Source organism: Sinocyclocheilus grahami, unplaced genomic scaffold (genome assembly GCF_001515645.1).
Source record: "Sinocyclocheilus grahami isolate Dianchi unplaced genomic scaffold, SAMN03320097.WGS_v1.1 scaffold72.1, whole genome shotgun sequence".
Taxonomy (NCBI): domain Eukaryota; kingdom Metazoa; phylum Chordata; class Actinopteri; order Cypriniformes; family Cyprinidae; genus Sinocyclocheilus; species Sinocyclocheilus grahami.
In genome coordinates, this window is record NW_015505251.1 from 371,296 (window position 1) to 393,967 (window position 22,672).

Below are 22,672 nucleotides of genomic sequence, written 5' to 3' on the forward strand. Positions count from 1 at the left end.
CGTGTCCTCTTTTGGAAGGCCAAACAAAGTAGTTTCGCTTTTACAACGAAACACATGGCGGGCTTGAGTGAGCGGCGGAGGGCGGGCTTAAGAATGGCACGGCCGGTGGGCTTGCGGCAACCACATGTGACGACCCCGGGCTGGACTCCGCCTCATCCACGGTGAAAGCCGATCCGGCGATCCACAGCGCGAAGTTGATGTATTTCCTCAGCGACCAGCATGGATCAGCTCCAGGCATGACGAAGCGATATCGTCCTCTTTTGGAAGGCCAAACAAAGTAGTTTCGCTTTCACAACGAAACATAGGGCCTTCACTACATGGCAGCGGCGGCAACAATACTACAGTGAGAATCAAAGTTACACCTTCTTTCTTTGCGTGAACATTTGGGCAGCGTTATGCAAATCTTCCCACATCGTGACGTAGATATGTGGGGGCGTGTTAGAATTAGACGTTTTAGGTAGGTGTGGCTGACTCTTAACTTTTATAAAGAATATCTCTTTGGATTTAAGACTTTAGTCTTTGCAACTTTACAGATCTTCTTTATGCACCAAGAGCTTGTAACACTCCAAACAGAAATTTAAAATTGAAATCGCATCATTTGACCCCTTTAATTTTGTCTGTAGATTTCATCTTTTTTTGCCGAGTCTTTACCCAGTGTTGGTGGCCAGATCATTTTCCCAACTGGTTATTGTAAAAGAGTTGCAGAGTAAGTCTCCTTGTCATTTTTTATTGAGTGTCTTTACTCTTTATTCAGGAATTAAGCGACACGCAGCATTGTATTTTTCCCCTCAGATACGTTCGTGAAGCAGGAGGAGTTTATGTGGCAGATGAGATTCAGACAGGCTTCGGTCGTGTTGGTAGTCATTTCTGGGCTTTTCAGCTTCAAGGTGAAGACTTCTGCCCTGACATTGTGACTATGGGCAAACCAATAGGCAATGGTCATCCTATTGCGTGTGTGGCTACTACAGAGGAAATAGCCGCTGCTTTTACAGCCAATGGTGTGGAGTACTTCAACACAGTGAGAACCATAATGCTTCTGTGATAATATATGTAGCTTGTACATCTTTTGAAGAGTTTAAGTAAATATTTAACCTTTTTGTCCCATGCAGTTTGGTGGTAACCCAGTATCCTGTGCCATTGGTCTGGCAGTGTTGGATGTTATAGAGAAAGAAGACCTCAGAGGCAATGCTGTGCGTGTCGGAGGTCATCTTAAACAGCTGCTCCTTCAACTTCAGACTAAACATCCACTCATCGGAGATGTGCGGTAAGTTCTGAAAATCAATCTTTATTGAGATCTTGTAAAATACTATTGTACCATCATGCTGTAATCTCAAAGAAGAACATTAGCAGACATATCTTCTGTTCTTTTTTGCAGTGGTGTTGGACTGTTTATAGGTATGGAGCTAGTTAAAGACAGAGCATCCAGAAAACCAGCAACAGAAGAAGCAGCACATCTTGTACGAAGGTACTGACCATTTCTGTTCTTTCTCAACTAGCTACAACTACCTGATAACCAACTGCCCATTTTGATTTGTTCAGGCTGAAAGAGGAACGTATAGTTATGAGCACTGATGGACCGTGGGACAGTGTCATCAAATTCAAACCTCCAATGTGCTTCAGTATTGAGGATGCTGAGAGAGTCTGTACATGCATTGACCAAATTCTCAGAGGTTGTTAGCAAGTTAACAGTTAATTCAGCATGTGGAAACTGATTAATCTGACTTATTTTCATTTTGTTTAAAATAATAATTAAGTGAGAAATTGACAGTTTGTCTTTTGAACTTACAGAACTGGAGCATACCCATCAAAAAGAGGACTGCAGAAGTTGAGGTTTAAAAACATGAAAATAATTTTCAATGTAGTGCATAGAGCAAACATTCTTAAATGAATTTTAATAAATAATTTTATTGTGATTTGCATTCTTGAATATATATCTGTTTATATTCAGAATTCAGTTATAAATACTTACAACAAAAAGGTGAATAAATTCACTCATGCTACAAATCTGACAGAATATTTTCAAAATAAAACTTGGATAAACATATATTAATTAACATGATATCACACCTCTACATACAGTTTTCCAGGATGTGGTGTAAACAAATTTTAAGATTAGGATTTTAAGGTTTTAATATGCTTTCATACTTTACAGCCATACAACAATATAAATCACTTTAAACCTGATTGTACACATACTCCAGTCTCCATAATCTTTATATTACATTTGCACTCAAATTGTTTTTTATTACATTTGTACTCAAAAGTGTTTTGGTTGCATTAAATAATGACACCGATTCTATAATAAATGTGGTTACTGACAAGAAAAGCATGTTTACCCTTTTGTCAATATTTCTGCAAGATATACAATAATCTTTATAACTGTTTACAAAGTACTTTAAATGATATTTTTTAGCCACATAGACTGTGTTTGTGATCTCTGGCAGAGAGGAGGGTTTACTGGTATGCAGTTTTATTTTAAATTAAAAAAATAATCATCATTTTACAGTAAATGTTAAATTAATAAATTAACAAAATGTTTTACCTGACTATATTAATTCATACAAAATCATCCTGTGAAGCATCTGGAACCTGAAAGACAATATTTAAATCTTAAAAATAATCCTGAAATTACAAAATGCATGTATGTGTGTGAGCAAGTCTCAATTTGCTACTGCAAAGATTGAGTCCTGAACTTACAGGCTGTCTGGCATTTCTCAGTTTCTCATATCCCAGTCCCTCCATGACTAGCAGACTGAGAGGAGTTCCTCCCTCTTTTATCAACCTCACCACTTCATCAAAATACTCTTCCTCCACATTCTGTCCATTCACCTCTACAACCACATCTCTCTCACACAACCCTGCTCTCTCTCCTGCACTCCCCATCATCACCTACAGACCAGAAGGAGAATTACATGTGTAAGTTTTTCCAGACATGGAAAAGCATTTTTAAATCAATAGTCTTGTTATTTTTTCTGTTAATTCTAAAATTGTATATCTTTTAAAAATGCAGAGATAAATATATTATTAATATTCCTATTTTCATCTTATATTTGTATTTAAAAAAACAAGTTATTTACCCAAAAAATATAAGCACTGTGATGCTATCAAAATATTATTCCGTTTGAGTATACCAACCCAGCATCAGTTAACCAATGGCATAAGTTTAGGGACAGGACTTTTATTTGTACAACCAATGGCAGATGAGGGCGTGTTCAGGGAGACTTGTGTGAAAACAGTCATTTTTGCAATAGAGTGCTGAAGGGATGTTCTTGTAGGCTAAAATCCAGAAGCAAGTTAGCATTTTGGCACTTCTGCTTCTGTTTTTTAATGGGTTTTTGTTTAAATGCCAAAAATAAAACGTGGTTAACAGATTTTAAATAGGACTGTCAGAGACATTAAACGTCATCCTGCCAAACAGGAGAAGTCATCTACATACTAGTCAGCTTTTACAGCCTTGTTGTTTTTATAATCACCCTCTTGCAAATTATTTTCACCTGAAGTTTCAGAGAAAATTTATTTTAAATAAAGACAGAAAGAGCAGTCGAAAACGCAATGGTTGTGACACTGACGTCATGTGACCATGTTTGTTTATAACCTACATTTACCTTTTTAATTCTGGTGTGATTGTATTCAGGCTTCAAAATTCCTAAAAGTTGTGTTAATTCGTGAAGATATTCAAGATAAACGTGTTGGAATTATAGACTTGTTGGTCACAGAGATTATTTTCTGCAATAATCCAAAAGCCAATGGAAAAATCCAATCTAATTTTGTAGAAGGAACCTGGATGATTCTAACTTCTGGGGTGACCTACAAAAATATGTTATCACTGCTGTACTCTATTCCATTTAAATGTACATTTAAAGCATTTAGCAGATGCTTTTTAAACATAAATGCTTACAGTACCTGACCGATATACGTCCCGGGCTTATTCTGAACACAACCTAGGTTGAAGCCAAATCCCGCACCCTCCTTGTGAAGCACACAAAGTCGAGGATGCAGTGGATTTTGGTGTCCCTCTTGATGAGGCGGAGGAGGATTAGGAAACTGTTCCCTTTTTGGAGTATGGTCTTCATAGAACAGCAATGGAGAAATGCCCAGCTGAAGTGGATCAAATAACAGACACTCTGTCAGTGATAAATCCAAGCAAATACATCAAGAATAGTGATTCCCTGTTATCTAGGTCACAGCGACCCCACCCATTCCCAGGGGTCCAATGTCTACTCCAAACAGTAGATTCATTTCATTTTAAAAACACCTGTTTTGGTGTGTACTATAAGAATTAGGAGCTTGAGATTAGGCCCTTGGTTAGCCCTCAGGGTCAAATGTCTTCAGTCAGAGGAAAAATATGTTGATTTAGCAGCTGTTCGCAAGCTGAATGTTATCGCTCCTCTTTTCTATATGAGCATTTGCGTGTGAAAGTGTGTGCATGCAAGCACCTGTGTGTAATAGTCTCTGCCAGGGACGGAGATGGTGGTTAGGGTGACCTGCTGGCCGCTTTGCCGTATTTTGCTGACGACGGCCTCATGCTCTGCATCCTCCACCTGCTCCCCGTTTACCGCTAGCACAAGCTCTCCGTCCTCCATTCCTGCAGTCTCAGCTGGGCTGCAGGGGTCGATCTCTCGTAATACATGAGCTATAGAGCGAACATATCACAAAGTGATGGCTGCTAAAATGTCGACAGTGTTTTCTAATTAGTGGCACATCTAAAAGCATTTACAAAAATGCATGATGCCATGGACCCCCATATATGATAATCCCTTTGCGAGGGACACTCTTCCTAAAATGTAGGCAGCTATATATTTTGTATTTTATATTATTTTTTAATTTATATTTTAAATAAAGACCCATTTATATTTTATAAAAAGACCTATTTATACTATGAAAAATATTTATACGGTATATAAATAAAACATTAAATGTGTAAAATATTTTCTGAAAATGTATTCTACATACCATTGAAGTAATAAGAGAAACATAAAAGCTATCAATAGAATGGTAATCACGTGATTAGTACCAACCAGTCTTTGTAATGATATTTCACTATTATTTTATATAAATATTAATTAAATATATATTATTAATTAGTCCTTAAATTATTTAATACTGTATATTTTATTTAACATTTATTATTACATTTATATTTAACAATAATATTAAATGCTTATTATACCATTTATATTGTTCATTTTTATTTATACTAAATAAAACATATTATATATTTAAAATATTATATTATATTTTTATTTTATATTGAATATTGAATACTTATTTATATTTAACACAGTTTTCTCAGAGAAACCCCTGCACTAAAGAACGATATTATTTTTATGCTATTATAGTTTTAGTTTATAATATTTTGAAATAGCTTTTATTTTTATATTCTAGTTTTCCTTTTTTTCCCTTCTTTTTTGATTTTAGATTTTTTATTTTATGATATTTATTTGTGTTAAATGTTTTTTGTAATTTTTAGTAGTTTTATTTTTAATATTACTGTTTAAGCTACATTTATTTATTTATTTATTTTGGTTTTAGTTTTAGTTCAGGTTAATTTTTTATTTATTTCCAGTTAAAGGGATAGTTCACCCAAAAATGAAAATTTGATGTTTATCTGCTTACCCCCAGGGCATCCAAGATGTACTTTGTTTCTTCAGTAGAACACAAACGAAGATTTTTAACAAAAACCGTTGCAGTCTGTCAGTCTTATAATGGAGGTGAATGGGAATCACGGTTAAAACATACAATAAAACAAACAAAAAAACATTGACACTCTATCTACAATCTCAGTTAGGAGTGTCAGTGGTCCACTTGAGAGATAGGTGGCGGTAATGCACTTATAAGACTGCGATCATATAAAACTGAAAAGCAAGAAGAAGAAGACGCGTCACGCTGTTGAGGTAGAAGAAGACGCAAACACGTTCAGGACGCACTGAGGACAGTTCGGACATTGCAGTAAATCAGAGGTAAAAAACAATATAAATACTGTTCAGTTTCTTGCACAGAACTATCTTGCAAGCTTTTTTGACTCTCAAAGCCGTGATTCCCATTCACTTCCATTATATGATTGACAGACTGAGGTGGCGGTAATGCACTTATAAGACTGCGATCGCAGTAAAGCAAGAAGAAGAAGAAGAAGACGGGCCTGCTGTTGAGAACACGCTCAGCACAGTTCGAACAGTTTGGACATTGTGTGAATCAGAGGTAAAAAACTATACAAATACTGTTCAGTTTCTTGGACAGACCGACCGTTTTGTGTCTTTACACATCAATGTATCGTCACGAGCCGCAGGGTTTAATTTGGTTTTGTTTGTGTATGTTGCTTTTTAGTTTTATTGTATGTTTTAGCCGTGATTCGTGAATTATAAGACTGACAGACCCCAATGGTTTGTGTTAAAAAATCTTCGTTTGTGTTCTACTGAAGAAACAAAGTCACCTACATCTTGGATGCCCTGGGGGTAAGCAGATAAACATCAAATTTTCATTTTTGGGTGAACTTAATTTAATGTTACAATTTAAACTTATTTCAGTTAGTTGCCAAGACAGCATCTCATCTAATACAGACAGTTTTCCATCTAATATTTATTATAAATTAGCTTTCAATGAACAATTTTTTTTTAATAGTTTTAATTTTAGATAATAATAATAATAATAACACTGGTAAAGAATCAGCGATTTCTCACCAATACGTCCAGATCGTAACTTCTCTTGCCTTAGGAGGAACCCGTATCCTTGTGGTCCTTGAGTCAGGTCTAGTGTTTTTGGTCTGTAGGGTAGATTATGCGTTTTGGCAAAAGCAGGAATTATGGGTATCCCCATGCGATTATAACAAACTTCACTCCTGCTGTCAATTACCAAGACAGTCACATGGTCTTCACATTTCTTCACCTGATGGAACAAAGTGAAATCTAGTCTTTCTAATGTCCCAAAAACAGAAAGCATCAGAGATTAAAATATAAGGTATTAGATACTATACAAGTGTGCTTACCATTTTTGACAGTGCTGCATAACTAAGTGCTGAAATCATAGCTCCATTGATCCAGATCAGCCTGTCTCCATTCTGGACTCCTGCTCTCTCAGCTGGACCATCAGTCACTGGGCTGAGACGATAACGACCTCGCTCACCTACTCTCACACAGTATTGAATAAAATGAACTAGAACTGTCCACAATGATCCATGTATTCATACATTATGATAAAACGTTCTCTGAAGTGAATCAACTACTTTTTTAACATCTCTTATAAGGGAGAAGTTTCTCATTTAGTGTAATTGGACATCATAAAACCTGTGGGTGCATAAATAAACAACAGGCTTATCTAAGAGTGTGTTTACTCTCAACCCATACTGATTTCCTCTGTCCTATGAGTACTACTTTTTTTCTATAGTGAATGTGTATGATCAGGGTTATTATAGTTAACAAAAAAACTGAACAAAATTATAAACGCAACACTTTTGTTTTTGCCCCCATTTTTAATAAAATAACATAACATAACATAAAATAAAAAATAAAATAAAAATGCAATTAAAATTTAAAATAGAAAAAACTAAATGAATAAAACTATAATAGTAATGATACTTAAAAACTGGTGTAAATACATAAATAAATAAATAAATGCTTTGTAATAATGAAGAGACTGCATTTAAACCCACATGGAAATATATAATGAAAAATACAATATAATTTAAAGTCCTGGATATTACACCTCCAGATGTGTACATATCTTACTATGCTGATGTATCATAAAAATATTAATGAACAGATACTTTGTCATATTTTTACTTTTTGGTTTCAGTTTTGATTACAAAATGTATTGTTGAAAACGAAACAGCCAAATGTGTACAGTAAAGCTGTTGCAAATACAGACAGTAAAATGTGGTGTAGCCATTTTGCCATTTTATTTGGAACATTTATGTTTCTAAAAGGCAATTCTTTTAAAAATGCTTTTTGTGCTTATTATGTGTTTTTATACGTGATGACCCTATATATACCCTATATTAATATATGCCCTCTTCTGTGAGAAATCTTGATAAACTATACATCTTGTTATGTGAATAATAAAATACTAATTTTAATTTAATAAATGTAAAAATTAAATAATTCTTAGCTTCAAACATATGTTTAGAAAGTAGCAGTACCTTCAATAGGAATGATGCTGAGGCCCAAGCCACTGCCAGGCTCTTTAGTGATGTAACACAACCGTGGGCGAGAACAGCCCTCAATGGGACGGTAAGCACTGGCGAGCGACATGAGGTCTTTTCCCTCCGAAACCACAAACTCATAATCTTGAGCACTCAGCACTAACAGATATAGCTTCAGCCCAGACGCCTGCACCTTCAGCACCACCTGAAAACAAGGCACAGGTTACACACCTACAAGACTAAATATAATACACAGTAAGGTGTACTGGTGACACAATGCATTAACTGACCATGAGCAATACATTTGTTACAATATTTATTCATCTTTGCTAACATTAATTAATAAAAACACAACTGTTCGTTGTTAGTTAATGTTAGCTCGGATCCATTAAATAATATCTACAGATATAGCTATTGAAGTATTATTAATTGTTAGTTCATGTTAATGCACATCATCTAGTTAATGAATGTCTGTTGTACTTTATTTTTTACACCAATCTCATGACCATTCTCATTGGTCAATCGCATCACGCATCAGCAGTCCTGTATTTTCTAATATTTTTCGGCGGTCATTTTAATTTATTTGTAATTTTGTAGCCATTGTATGTGGACAAAAAAAAAACAGACATTTTTCAAAATAGATTATTTTGTGTTTGACACAAGACAGGTCACATATGTGACCCTGGACCACAAAACCAGTCATTTTTTGAAATTGAGATTTATACATAATCTGAAAGCTGAATAAATAAGCTTTCCATTGACGTGTGGTCTGTTAGGATAGGAAAATATTTGGCCGAGATACAACTATTTGAAAATCTGAAATCTGAGGGTGCAAAAAAAAATCTAAATATTGAGAAAATCGCCTTTAAAGCTGGTCTGCTCGCCTTTAAATCAAAAATTAAGTTTTGATATATTTAGGGTAGGAAATTTACAAAGTCTTCATGGAACATGGATCTTTACTTAATATCCTAATGATTTTTGCCATAAAATATTCTTTTGTGGTCCAGGGTCACATATGTGCTGCAACATGATGTTAAGTAAATATGAGAGAATTTTTGGGTGAACTATCCCTTTAATGCTTTGCATCTACTTGGCAATATCATTTGTATTCCAGTGTCCATGTGTTTAATTCACAGAATACAAAGGTCTCATGTTTGAGTAAGGAAGTGCTCTTACAGTCGAGTGCTCCTTGTCATCCACAAAGTCCTCATTGACCTCCAAAATACGGTCCCCCTTCTTCAGCCCACCCCGCTCTGCGCTGCTCCAAGGCTCCACCTGGCGCACAACATGTCCCCTGCAGCCAGCGTCCTTACTCAGGTAGAAGCCGAAGCCCTGACCCTCTTCCCGCTTCAGAACACACATCCGCGGATGCACATCAGGCTCTGGAGACAATTCATTCAGTATTCATATGCAGTCTTTTTTTCTTTCAATGGTTATTCAGTCACTGATTGGATGAAAATGATTACCTGTGTCATCAGAGATCACTAAAGCAGGGTTGTCAATCCCTTCTTTTGGGTTGAAGGTGAACTTCCTGTGAAAAACATTTGCACTTTGCTGTAAAATATGTTTTTATGTAAACAAACCAAAAATAAGATAATTGATTGACTAGTTTAAGTAAACCAGATTGCTTATGCAGAATCATTAGTATGCACATGTAGGATAATCAATCAGAGGTCAAAAGGTCACATTTAAAGAGCATTCTGAAGACTTACATTGGTAACTCTGGGGCATCCGCTGGTTCTGTGATAGTAAACAATTAAAAAGTATTGAGAAGGTGATCCTTATCTACTCAAAAATGTCAGGAGTGATGCTACAACTTTCATAAACAAAAGAAAAAGTCTTCAATACTGTTTAATATTAACCATTGTCTAGTGGCGTGTGACTGGCCACCAGCACTTGCATATTTTTTCCCAAATTTCAGAGGGCAAATTGCTTTCATTAAAATATTAATTGGCAGATCTTGAGCCTTAAACGTGTACAAGTATGCCACATTATTTCAGTTTGCTCATTTCCATGCATCTAAAACCACAAAACATACAGTTCTTGGCAGGGCTTTGTTTCCCATATTTGCCTGTGAGATGCTCTGCAAAACGAAATCTACACAGGGTGCTTTAAGTTAAAATAAACACTAAAGAGTTTGATTACGGACATGTGATTAGAAATCACAAAATGCTGACAAGACTTGAGATCAGAGTTCAAAAGGAAACTCCTCAGTCCTCCACTGCTTATTTTTGTCTACACTTTTAGTTTTAAAACCTCAAGCGGGGGAAATGTTACATTTGTACAAAGGAGCAATGAAGAAATCACCTAATTTACATAATTGTGTATAAATAAATCTCTTTGACTGCTGAAAATGATGAAACTTATTACAAAATCGTTAAAAAATTATGTTCCGATTGGTCAGATTTTTAGGAGTGTGTAATACTACTATAAATACTACTATTACTAATAAATAATTATTACACTGCTAATATATCAGATGTACAGACCATTCTACTACATTCACTTTTTATACAGTACAGGTTGTTGTCTCCACCGCTTTGCAAAAATAAACCCTTTGTAAAAATAACATCTTAAAATGTCTTTCCTGACTTCTACATTACAGTCTGCACAATCGTTGCAATGGAAAACAATGTGTGTGTGTGTGTATATATATATATATATATATACTGTAGTAAATTACCTGTGGTGAATCTCATGATCCTGCTTACCACTGCTGGCTGAGCCCTGGGCTTCATGAGGGTGCAAGGTACACATTTAAATGAAGCATTAAAATGCTTTAGTCAGTATAGCTCCTCCTTGTTCCACCACAATAACGCACAGGAGATTAATATTTAATCTTAGGTTTATGAGACAACACCTCAACCATAATCAGATCATAAGGGGGTATTACATAACAAACTCTTAATTAAGACAACTGACAACAAACTCCATTAAAATAAGACTTGTTCGAGCCGGTAGAAACCAGCAACTTATTTAGCAAAAGTCAAAGCTATACAGTTTGACAAGGAGCCACCTTTCATAAGCACTTTTAGTTTTATTGTGTTGTTATTGCACAGCAAATTTCAGTCACAATTTGTTAGTTCAAACATGTTTTCAATCAAATATTAAGGCAAAAGATATGGTAAGATTGCAGAAGCATCTAAAGCCTTGTCTTGGTTACCTTACTTTGTTAACATTGTCCAGAGCACCATTTCACACTCAAACATTGTTTAAAGAGTTTAACCATTTACAAAATGGCATAACACTCCTACAATTAATTTATGATAACAAAAAACCCTGAATTCTCCCTGAATACATATGCATAGGAAATGGCTTTTTGTGGCAAAAATTGTCATCATGCAACAAGGAGCAGTTTTCAAGTACTTATCTGAAGTATTATGGAGTAGTGCATATTGATCTTTCCCTCAAACAATTAAATAAAACTAATTTGTCACAAGTGTTTTCTCAAAATTACCTAATCAGTATATGGATATGTGAGTAGATGGAAATCCCTTTAGAATCTAACTGGGAAATATTAAGGCTGACTAGATTGAAATATGGCAACAAATTTTCTATGATAGTTACATTATTTTATACCGGTCCCTGTTCCCGTATCACTGCTCTTTTCCAGTAAGCGCAGCGTTTGCCTCACGACGCTCTCAACTCGTCGGAAGTGCATCTTTTTCCAGAAACTCTGGTGCTGTTTGCGACCCCATTCCAGGTCTTTCAGGAAGACCAGCAGTTGCTCGCGTACACGGCCTCTGTCCCATGAAACAGAATTTTTTCCAATAACGCTCAGAATGGGATGCCAGTCCTCTGAGATGTCTGAACCCTCCGTTACAGATGCCAAGACCTTCACCCGCCGGCCCTCCTTGACCCGAGGACCACCACGCACGTACAGCGACTGCTTGCCCACATCGGTAAGCTGGTTCAGGTACAGGCTGAGAGGAAGTATGAGCATAGACATCTATTAATATCAGATGGATTTATAAGAAAGACACATATGATTGAACTATGCAAATGTATTGTTGTACTCACTGTACTGTGTGGATGCTGGGATGTTCACGACAGGCATCGACCAGAGTGAGAGCTGCGCTGTCTCCAATGTTGTTGTAGGCCACATTTAGCTCCTGTAACATCTCATGCTGGCCAAGTCTCTCAGCCAGCAGCTGTGCCGATCGGTCCCCGAGGCCTGTGTGCATCAGACACAGCCGCTGCAGTGAGTGGTTACCAGATAGAGCTTCCAGTAGATGGCTGATGCCGGTGTCCGTCAAGTAGTTGTCACACAACCTGTGATCACAGCAACAGGAAAGTCAAACAAAAAGCACAAGAACGACTTTTTCCTGAATATCATCACAGTGGTTCTTGAGACAAGGGATTAAACTAAAAAAGTAGTGCATGTATCTATTCATTTTTCTGGATTAAACTGTTAAACAACATCATAGTTATAAATGTACATTTAGTAGTAACTTCTTTCTTTTTCTCACAAAATGTTTTTTCTTAGCCTATTACTGTATGGGTCAATACAGTCGAATACTAAAATAATGTGCCAAATTATTTATCATAAATATTGCAAATTTAGCATTTACTTTAAAGAATGAATGGAAAAACATTTCTAAAAATCACAGACACACATCATTACCAAAATTAAAAAAAATAAAGAACAAAGCTGAAATGAAATGAAAAACGGACAAACGAAGGATGAAAAACTAAATTATAAATTATAAACAGCTTAGCAACTAACTGAAATAAGTTTATATTTGAAGCACTATAATAAACTGTAAATAAAAACTAAAACTAAACTCAAAAATTAAAACGGAGATAAAAATTAACTAAGCATAAATAGTATATTTACAATATTAAAAAAATTATAAAAATGACAAAAACACATCAAACAATTACAAAAAATCTAATAAAATTAAACTAAAACTGAAATAAAAATGGGTTAAACATTAACAGTATATTTGCAATATTAAAAATAATATAAATGACAAAAACACAACACAATGACTAAAAATGTAAATAAAATTAAAATAAAGACTGAAAATATAAAAACAAAAAACCTAATTCAATACTTTAATAAAAACTAATGGTATATAAATAATACTAAAATAAATACACTAATAAATATATACATTTTGGGACATGTTTTTGTCCTGTGTCTCACGAATCGGTGAAGAGATGCAATGTCACTAACAAATACATTACACAGATTGAGTTTTCCAGCTCTTGTTATTGGTAAACAAACAGAAATGGCTTTTTTTTGGCACCTCCTCAACCATGAATATATCACAGTAATAATGTGCTATTGAAAGTAGGCTTACTGTATTGACTTAATAGTACAGTTGGGCTCAAGCAGGAGATCTCGCAGTAGAATGCAGGACTCAGGATCCAGGCTGTTAAACTGGAGACTGTAAACACACAGTGAGCAAACACACACACACACACGTGCATGCCATTAGTTTGTCGATTTCCCAGGCAGAAAATCAATAACTAATGAGGCAATTGTGCTTAGAAGTAATTATTACCAACTGCATACTGCAAGCAAAGCAACCTGAAGGCAAGAACGGAATCCATAATAAAAAGTTGCATGCTAAAGGTCCATTAAGACCACAATATCAAGACCAACCAGTCCTCAGTTGCTGTTACTTTCACTCAATAATATGCAACACATTATAAACTTTTGCGTTATTCATAAAACTTGAGGTCAGTGTATTGGGGGGCACTAGTTTCTTTCGAGGATCAAAATTAAAATTAATATAAAAGATTTTGAGTTTGAAAGTGTTCAAAAATTTGGGGTCTGTAAGAAGTTTCTTGTCATCACCTTTTTTGATCAAAAATACAGTAAAAGACTAATATTGTGAAATATTATTTCAATTTAAAAAAGCTGTTTTCTATTTTAATATTTTTTTTCAGAAATCAATATGCTGATTTGCTGCGCAAGAAACATTTCTTAGTATTATCAATGTTCAAAACAGTTGTGCTGCTTAATATTTTTGGGGATGCTGATACATTTTTTCAGAATTTTTTAATGTATAGAAAGTTTGAATCTTTTGAAACATTATAAATGTCTTAACTGTCACTTTTGATCATTTTAATGCATTCTTGCTAAATAAAAGTATTACTTTCTTTCAAAAATATATATAAATAAATAAATATTGTGAAAGTTCCCCCATAAATTCTTCATTTTCAAAAGCAAAACCAAAACTAAAGGGGGAAAAAAAACAGCCCAAGCTGGTTTGCTGGTCTTAGTTGATATCCTAGACTGCTCAGGTTAGTCTGTTGCCTGGTTTAGGGCACTTTTCATCTGGTCATATTGAGAGAACCAGCTAAGACCAGAAAAACTCGATCTTAGGCTGGTATAGGATGATTATTGTTATTTAGCAGGTAAGTTTTGGGTAGAGAGCATAAATCTAAAATAGTGAAAAATATATTCTAACTATTGGTTTTAAAACAGCAAACTGCTAGTTGATGAGCCCCAAACATGTATTAGTATCAAATTTAGCTATATCTAAAGAGCTTATGAAGTCAGATGTTCAGGATGCTTCAAAGGTTTCCAGTTTTATGCATAGAACTACTTGACTCAAGCATGCAAAACATTGACTAGTTTTCTCTATAGTAAGTGCATGTCTCACTTGAGGTTGCTAGTGTGATGGAAGGCAGGCCAGAGCATCTGCAGTAACTCTGGAGTGATGTGGCAGGAGGAGAGGTTGAGCTCATTCAGGTGGAAGCTTGAGCTCGTGCAGCTCAGAACCGTGCTCAGCACGAAGCACTTGTGTGGCGTCATGCGCACAGTCGACAAGTTGATGGTCTTGATGGACTGGAGGACTTCAGCTGTGAGTCGAGGGTTCTGGAACTCATAAAGCAGGACCAGAAGGTCCATGAGCTCCTCAGGAGGCTGCTTCTTCTGGCTCTCATTGATCAGGTGTTTCCTCAGTGCACGGGTGATCTGCGAAACCGTGTGACTCTTGATGCTGCATCCGAGCTGGTCTAACAGCCTTCGGTTCCCGTAATGAAGAAGTCCACCCATGAAGATAGGGTAGAGCTCAAACGCTCTTGTGTAGGTTTCCTCCTGTGGCTGTGGACCATGCACTCCTAGGAGGCTTTGTTCCACCTGGTCCAAAACATCTTCATTGAAGCTGTCCTCCGAACGAAACATTTCCGCCGCCATGGTGTTCGCGATACGCCCTTTGCTGTGGCTGCTGACTCGCTCAAAGAGTTTTGGGAACAACTTAAGCAAGTTGAAAACGGCGAAGATTCGGAAAGGTATGATTTTGGAGATGATGCTCAGGAGGCTTGTGATGTCCTCACTGGCTTGTCCCAAAGCCTCAGAAACCTCCTTAGTCAACTTCTCCAGGACACTTTTGTTCTCGCCAAGAACGACGTAAAGAGCAGCTAGATATTCCTGCATGGCGGGAACAACAAACACATAGCGTCTACCACCAGATTCGGGATCCATACCATGATAATCTCGAGGAACCAGAAAGAAGTCAAGCACATCTGTGCGAAACACCGCCAGTTGTTGGAGTTCTTCATCCGTTTTGGTCTTGCCACCAACCCACTGCTCCAGTTCTTCAGCGGAGAACGACGTCCGCTTGTTGGTGATGCCATCAAAAGCTAGTTTACCAACAGTACGGACCACATAGAGCATTAATGAGTTCTGTTGCTCTTGTGAAGAGACATTTCCATCCACAGTTATCACTTCTCCTCCAAAGTTGAGCCTCATGAAGCTGGTGTAGATGCTAGTGAGGGTTCGAATTGGTGACTTTGTATCAGTAAAATGCAGTAAATGAAGACTGGCGCATGTGAGCCAGCAGTAAGATGGTAAGAAGCAGGCGGTTGCTAACTGACTCTCCCGCTGTAGATTTAGGTAAAGCATCTCTATGAGCATCTCGGCTGCCTTTCCCGGCTTGCCTTCATTTTGTTGCAAGAGCCTGCTGGTGAAGTAGGCTCTCTGGCGATCAGGATCATTGAAGCCACAGATTTGCACATAACGATTTATGTATTTTTTAGGAACTCTGTCCACGGCAGATAGTCTGGTTGTAACCAAAATGCTGGCCTGTAAGAAAAGCAACAGGTTGTAGCAGCTATTAATTACAATAAACATTCATCTAAAGGTGGGAGCCAATGAAAAGTAATTGGCCACATTTGTTAAAGGGGTCCTATTATGCTCTTTTACAAAGTCTTGATTTTGTTTTGGGGGTGTACTAGAACAGGCTCTCATACTAGGTTGTTCGAAAACACATTATTTTTCACATATTTTACATTATTACAACACCTCTCTCCCCAGTCTGGCATGAACGGCTCGAATAGTATGTATCAAATGAAGGCCCGCCTTCTGAAATACGAAATGTGCTGTGATTGGTTAGCTGGGCCAGTGTGTGTTGTGATTGGCAGCACTCGGCGCCTGGTCGGGAAATGTCACGCTCCTTACCATCCGCCTGCGAGCTTCAGTGTAAATATTGTGTCAAAATCAAAACAGTTTGAGCACGATTTAAACCCGGATGATTGTAACCACTCTAAGTTTGTCTGCCTTGGGAAAGCTAGCGTGTCTCCAACATAGTGATAACACTCGTTGCCTTCTCTAGTGCAGCTCACCCAGGCCTCGTCCCATTCGTCGATATTTGTGATATCACAAATCCTGGAAAATATGCGTTGTAGTCCAAACGAGTCGTTTGTTGTAGTTTTTGAAAAGTGATTTCTGTTAAATAAAATATCTCCTTTTGAAGTGGACGTTGAGCCTTGTAGCTTTGCAGATCTTTTTTATGCTCAATCAGCAACTGCAGACTAACTAAAGTTGAAAAAGGGAAAAAGCATAATAGGACCCCTTTAAGTTTTCAGAAAGGTATTTTTGAATACATGAGGTTTTATATGGTTTTGAAAGACTTTTATACCATTTTTAAGTGTAGTTGACTCTAAAATGTAATGTAGTGTAACCAAGTATAAAGCAATTAATTAATATATTATTTAATATCATTTTAATAATAATAAAATAATTGTAAATATGTGTACACATCTTAATCATTATTTTCCAAAGAGTTTTAAAATAGTTTTAAGATATATCAAAAAAGCAATGAATTCATAAATATGAAAAAAACCTGCGTTGTCATAAAAGTATCAAATTATCTAATATTATAACAGACTTACTGACCCAGACACACTCTTTATGATATTCTTTTTATGTTTTTTTATTTTGTATGTTGGTAGCACCACATGACTTTGAACTGTCTGACAAAGTTTTTTTTCAAATATCATTAATTTTAACAAAAATAAATAAATACTTCACCACTAATAAAAATATAATAAGATTTTATTTTTAAGTATTACAATTCAGAAATAAAAAAAACTGCAAATATATAAAATACATATAATATTACTACTACTACTACTTCTAAAAATAATAATAAATTATTATTTTTGTTATTATTGTTATTATTTAAAAAAAATAAACATTTGAGGAATGTAATTCTTTATAATGGCTTTTTCTTCATTATTATAAAAATAACAAAATTAAATTAAATTCACAAATGTAAATAAAAATTTGCATCACAGACCAGGTGTATTCAGGTTACTGTATTTATGAAGTGCATGTTATTGTATTTTTAATAAATTAATAGATCTGGACAAAAATGAGTTTGATGTCATTAACCAAGGTACTGCAATTTACATCACAAACCACCACCGATTTAATCTGGAACATGGCATCGTTCAACATACCAGGTCACAGAGTGAAAAACCTCAACGAGTAAACAGCTGAGCCTCATACCTCAGGTAGCAGGTATTTCCTCAGTAGATTAACAACAACAGCCCCCGATGGGAGAGCCTCATTGGGCTCGCTGCATAACTCTGTGGAGCCGATGCGAAAATCCAGCTTCATCTTCTCCATTCCATTGAAGATGAAGAGGACATCCTTAGCCTTGTCATAATCTCCACTAAGATAAGGTGTCTTGCGAAGGTGCATGTATTTCCTGCCCACAAGGTCTCGAAGGGATGTTGGTTTGGATAAATGGGAAAGATCCTCACAGGAGAAAGGCAACACAAGTTTGAACTGGGAGAAAACAGATCCAGCACACCAATCCAGCACTATTTTACGGACGACAGTACTTTTCCCTGTGCCGACAGCCCCATACAGCAAAACATTTAGTCCTCGTGCCTTGTTTCCATTATTGTTAGCATCAAAGAGCTGCTCAACTGTGAGAGAGGGACGTGTGGATATGCTTGTCTTTTCCTTGAAGGGACCAAAACCTCTGTCCTCATCTGGATGACGCTCCAGGATAAGTGGCTGCACATGCATAGTTTCGGGAGAAAAGCAGCCACCGAACTGCCTCTCCTCTTGAGGAAGGTGACTGAACCATAATGTCAGCTTCTGTTTGTGGATCTCAATGGGATCTGAGGGTTAATTATAATACAAGCATAAAAGATATTGCTCTTTTATGAGCTGAATGGGCTAATGGAGTGATATACCATCTAAATGTAAATAATTAATGAATAAACTCACCTGTGACGGGTTCATAGGTACAAAAGAATCTAGGATTGAATCCAGAGATGGAATAGCACATAGATGTTCTCAATTCTCTCCATGTATTTCTATAACAGCTTGTTGTCTTGCTGATGAGACAAAACACAAGTAATATCAAAACATATTCAATGAAAACAATAGACATAGATGCTGCATCAGGAAATGCTTGATTTCTAAGAATTATTATACTTACGCTGGAAATGAGAAGTGATGTCGATTTACACCACCACCACAGATGCCATCTGATCGGAGGCTTAAGTTAAAGGCTGAAATAAACAATTGTTATTTCTGTAATTATACAAATCAAAAAAACAAATTTTCAGTATGATTTAAAAAAAAATTAATAATTATTCAGCAAGGACTAAAATAATAAATAAATATTAAGCTGCCCAACTGTTTTCAACATTGCTAATAATAAGAAACATTTCTTAATCAGCAAATTAGCATATTAGAATGATTTCTTAAAGATCATGTGACACTGAAAACTGGAGCAATGATTCCTGAAAATCCAGCTTTGCCATCACAGGAATAAATTACATTTTAAAATATATTACAACAGGAAACAGTTATTTTAAATTGTAATAATATTTTACAATATTACTGTTCGTACTGTATTTTGGATTAACGGATATTTTAAATGTTTTAAAAATATCAAACACCTACTTTTCTTAAGAGCCCTGGTGTGAAGCTTGCAGCAGACGTCTCTTGGTGAACCTTGGCATCTCCATCTTAACACTTCTGTTCCCGATGGCCTCCCAAATCGCCACATTTTGACTTTAAAATAACCCCTAATGGATGATATGCTTTGTCATAGTGACTTAAAATGTTAAACAGGTCTAAAACAAAATTGTGTAGAACAGGTAAACCGTCAACAGTCTACAGTCAACACAGTCATGTAAATGTAGCTGACAAAATCAAGCCAAACCTTGTAAGGTCCCTCCTTCGGCTTTGTGTTTCAATGACACATGATGCCTACACGGTTACGTGATACACATATTTGTTTAATAACACACCCAAAATGTTAATTTTGGTAATGTCCATTATCTAAAGAAACCGCATAAAGCATCACTAAGTGTGACCAATGGGGCATTTAAAATACCTCCTCCAGACAGTGAGATATATATATATATATATATATATATATAAACAATTCTTTACATATGCAAGATTGCTTGCGATTCATCAGTTAGTACTAGTAATGAATGATCAGTAAGGTCAAGTAATTCGTCCTTGTCTGTGTGTTTACACAACAGAAAATGTTTTCCCTCTGACAACTGTGCTGATGACTATGAGCAAGGCACTATGAAGGTGTGACCTGTCACCACACCTGTACCTAAACCAACACTGGAAACTCATTTTCGTCTAAAACAAAATTGTGTAGAACAGGTAAACCGTCAACAGTCTACAGTCAACACAGTCATGTAAATGTAGCTGACAAAATCAAGCCAAACCTTGTAAGGTCCCTCCTTCGGCTTTGTGTTTCAATGACACATGATGCCAACACGGTTACGTGATACACATATTTGTTTAACAACACACCCAAAATGTTAATTTTGGTAATGTCCATTATCTAAAGAAACCGCATAAAGCATCACTAAGTGTGACCAATGGGGCATTTAAAATACCTCCTCCAGACAGTGATATATATATATATATATATAAACAATTCTTTACATATGCAAGATTGCTTGCGATTCATCAGTTAGTACTAGTAATGAATGATCAGTAAGGTCAAGTAATTCGTCCTTGTCTGTGTGTTTACACAACAGAAAATGTTTTCCCTCTGACAACTGTGCTGATGACTATGAGCAAGGCACTATGAAGGTGTGACCTGTCACCACACCTGTACCTAAACCAACACTGGAAACTCATTTTCATTAAATAATTTATAACATAATTCATCCAGCGACCAGTTTAGACCAGTGGCTGTCAAAAATATGAAGTCAGTTGAATGTTGTACATCTTTATTTTTAATGTTTTTAAAGCATTTTAATTAAAATTATATTAATATAACTACATTTAAATAATTTTAAGATTTATTGGGGCCCCCTTTTAAAGTCACAACTTAAAGAAAAGTGATAGCATAAAGTGCTATTAACACAACTGTAGCCCTTTGTATATTACAAAGTATATGCTTTTCCACGTACTGTATACAATCACTACGTCAACCGTTGAGTAGTATGGCTGCCACTCACTAAAAATAGTACAGTAAGGTCAAAACTCATTACAATTTCATTTGTTTTTATTTTGTTTTGTTTTTCATCTGACTTGTATAGCTCTGTCTCGCAATTTCTTTGTCTATAAAAATGTCCATCTCCACATGCAATTTTAAGGTCAAACTGTTTGTCTGTAAATGTAAACAGTATCCGTCAGGGCATGTGCCTGTCATGTATGCTCAATCGTAAATGAAAGATTTAATATAGTTCGATTCTGGAATTCGACGCAAACTCAGATCTTATTTGGTGTCAGAAGGGTCATCATGACGTACGTTTCATTTCAATATTTATAAACCACCGTTAGGTGACAATCAGAGCAGCATAGCAACTACTTTTATTCACATGAGAATCCAGATGTAACAATTAAGATGCTGGTAATTATTGTAGATCTTTACCTAATCTAGAGACTCTATATACGGTGAATTCTTCACTGATTTTCCCAAGTCTCTGCCAGCGTTCTGACACTCGGTTCACGGCCGAGGAAAGCGTCCATTCTACGGCAGGACGATGCGAGCGTACCGCTCTGTGTCTTCCTGCTAAGTCAGTCGTAGTACCGCCCACATACACAAATTTCAACTTTCAACTTTCAACTTTGCTCTTCATTTTTACGACGCTGTTGCGAAAGTCAAATGACTAAATAAAAGCCATAAAATAGATAGGCCTATAGTGAAGTCACATATGCTGATTTAGCATTATGATATATTTGCATAGCGACTTGTCAAGTTATCCCACCAGCAGCTTTAAATCTACAAAAGACCAGCTTTCTTCAGGATACTGCATGGGTTTTAAATCTGACACTGCCACCATTTAATGTATTCAGACAGCAAAATCATACTGCCTTTCACAATTTTATAGGCCCACCCAAGCATTAATTTATTTTACACAATAGTACACAATGTCTGATACAAGCTGTTTTACTTTGGACCACCCTGATCAAATTGACACACCTACAATTTTCATTATCAAGTCCAACAAGTTCTATATATGGGCCTGTATAGGGGTTCCTCGAGGATGATGAAATGCCACTGTAAGATCTTTGTAGCTCCAAGGGATTCAGAGTAATTCAAAATAATTATTAGAAAGACTGTTCCATGAAGCTTTTACAGGTGGGGCTGCTTTAGTTTCTTTTGCACATGCTATTCTTCAGGTTTAGTTCAGTGAGTCAGAGTTAGTCAATGTTAAAAAAACAACAACAACACCATTTCGTCTGAAAGGCACTGCCAAATGGTTTTGTTATTATTTATTGTAAGGGGTCAAATAAATGATAATAAAGCATTTATTATTCCTCTATGTCCTCATATGAACCACTATGAATACTACACTCAGTAAGATTGTTTTGAAATTGCTACAGCACTTCTGATGCATTTCATAATTTTATTTCTAAACACACTAGGTACATTTGGCAGTGTAACATGTTTACACAATACATTGCTGATATACATAGTATGAAAGTTTGTTGGTCTAAAAAATTATAATTTTGTTTTAATACATACATTTTAGCACCAGGTAAATACAAGTGAAAATACTAAATAATCATAAAAGAAAGAAAACTAATCAAATCTACTATACAAAAGATTGATACAATGGTTTAATAGAAACACAGGCACTGTGTGAACCTTCACAGTCTTCTGGTTTGAATTAAAACCCTTTTCGGACTTGTGCAATGATATGTCAACATCCTCATCTCAGGCTAAACATGTTCATGATGTGCTTTCTGAAACTGGAAATGCAAAAAACCTCATTCTAATAAAGTAAAAAAAAAAAAAAAAATCTATGTTAGTGGAGCTTAAAGCCAGAGTTAAACGAGTTTGAGAACTGCCA

The 22,672-nt window shown here is 36.0% G+C and overlaps 3 protein-coding genes across 7 annotated transcripts in view; 1 reads left to right on the forward strand and 2 right to left on the reverse strand.

Moving 5' to 3' along the window:
- Positions 1-2,292, forward strand: part of LOC107585546 (5-phosphohydroxy-L-lysine phospho-lyase-like) — a 6,324-nt gene extending 4,032 nt beyond the window's left edge. The window contains exons 7-12 of the mRNA XM_016272599.1: positions 624-706; positions 793-1,018; positions 1,110-1,264; positions 1,376-1,465; positions 1,540-1,670; positions 1,789-2,292. Of these exons, the coding sequence (XP_016128085.1) occupies positions 624-706; positions 793-1,018; positions 1,110-1,264; positions 1,376-1,465; positions 1,540-1,670; positions 1,789-1,829 (726 nt within the window). The 3' untranslated portion in view covers positions 1,830-2,292. The remainder of the gene's footprint in view (positions 1-623; positions 707-792; positions 1,019-1,109; positions 1,265-1,375; positions 1,466-1,539; positions 1,671-1,788) is intronic.
- Positions 2,293-2,556: 264 nt separating this feature from the next.
- Positions 2,557-10,904, reverse strand: nherf4a (NHERF family PDZ scaffold protein 4a). The gene is given in 12 exon segments (XM_016272690.1): positions 2,557-2,589; positions 2,656-2,889; positions 3,904-4,098; positions 4,437-4,633; positions 6,678-6,882; positions 6,983-7,119; positions 8,132-8,339; positions 9,311-9,516; positions 9,601-9,665; positions 9,847-9,874; positions 10,818-10,842; positions 10,845-10,904. Coding segments are annotated over 12 exon segments (1,593 nt in total).
- A 119-nt stretch (positions 10,905-11,023) lies between these two features.
- nlrx1 (NLR family member X1) lies at positions 11,024-21,645 on the reverse strand. 5 transcript variants are annotated; one of them, XM_016272604.1, is made up of 9 exons: positions 21,247-21,644; positions 19,299-19,409; positions 18,829-18,901; positions 18,615-18,724; positions 17,883-18,505; positions 14,752-16,175; positions 13,441-13,527; positions 12,155-12,406; positions 11,024-12,057 (listed from the first exon to the last, which is right to left on the reverse strand). In XM_016272604.1, the coding sequence occupies exons 2-9, from the start codon at positions 19,402-19,404 to the stop codon at positions 11,703-11,705; spliced, it is 3,030 nt and encodes a 1,009-aa protein (XP_016128090.1). In that variant the 5' UTR covers positions 19,405-19,409; positions 21,247-21,644; the 3' UTR covers positions 11,024-11,702. The 5 variants fall into 5 exon arrangements, with proteins under 5 accessions (XP_016128090.1, XP_016128086.1, XP_016128087.1 ...); XM_016272600.1 differs by having other exon boundaries at positions 19,299-19,423; XM_016272601.1 differs by having other exon boundaries at positions 19,299-19,452.
- Positions 21,646-22,672: the final 1,027 nt, after the last annotated feature.

Bases quoted from the DNA above. Each gene is read 5' to 3' on its own strand.
- nlrx1 (XM_016272604.1), bottom strand. From the start codon at position 19,404: ATGTGGCGATTTGGGAGGCCATCGGGAACAGAAGTGTTAAGATGGAGA. The intron at 18,725-18,828 runs GTAAGTATAATA...TTGTCTCATCAG, and splicing joins CATCACTTCTCATTTCCAGC to CAAGACAACAAGCTGTTATA. The intron at 12,407-13,440 runs GTAAGCCTACTT...CTGTGATCACAG, and splicing joins TGTACTATTAAGTCAATACA to GTTGTGTGACAACTACTTGA.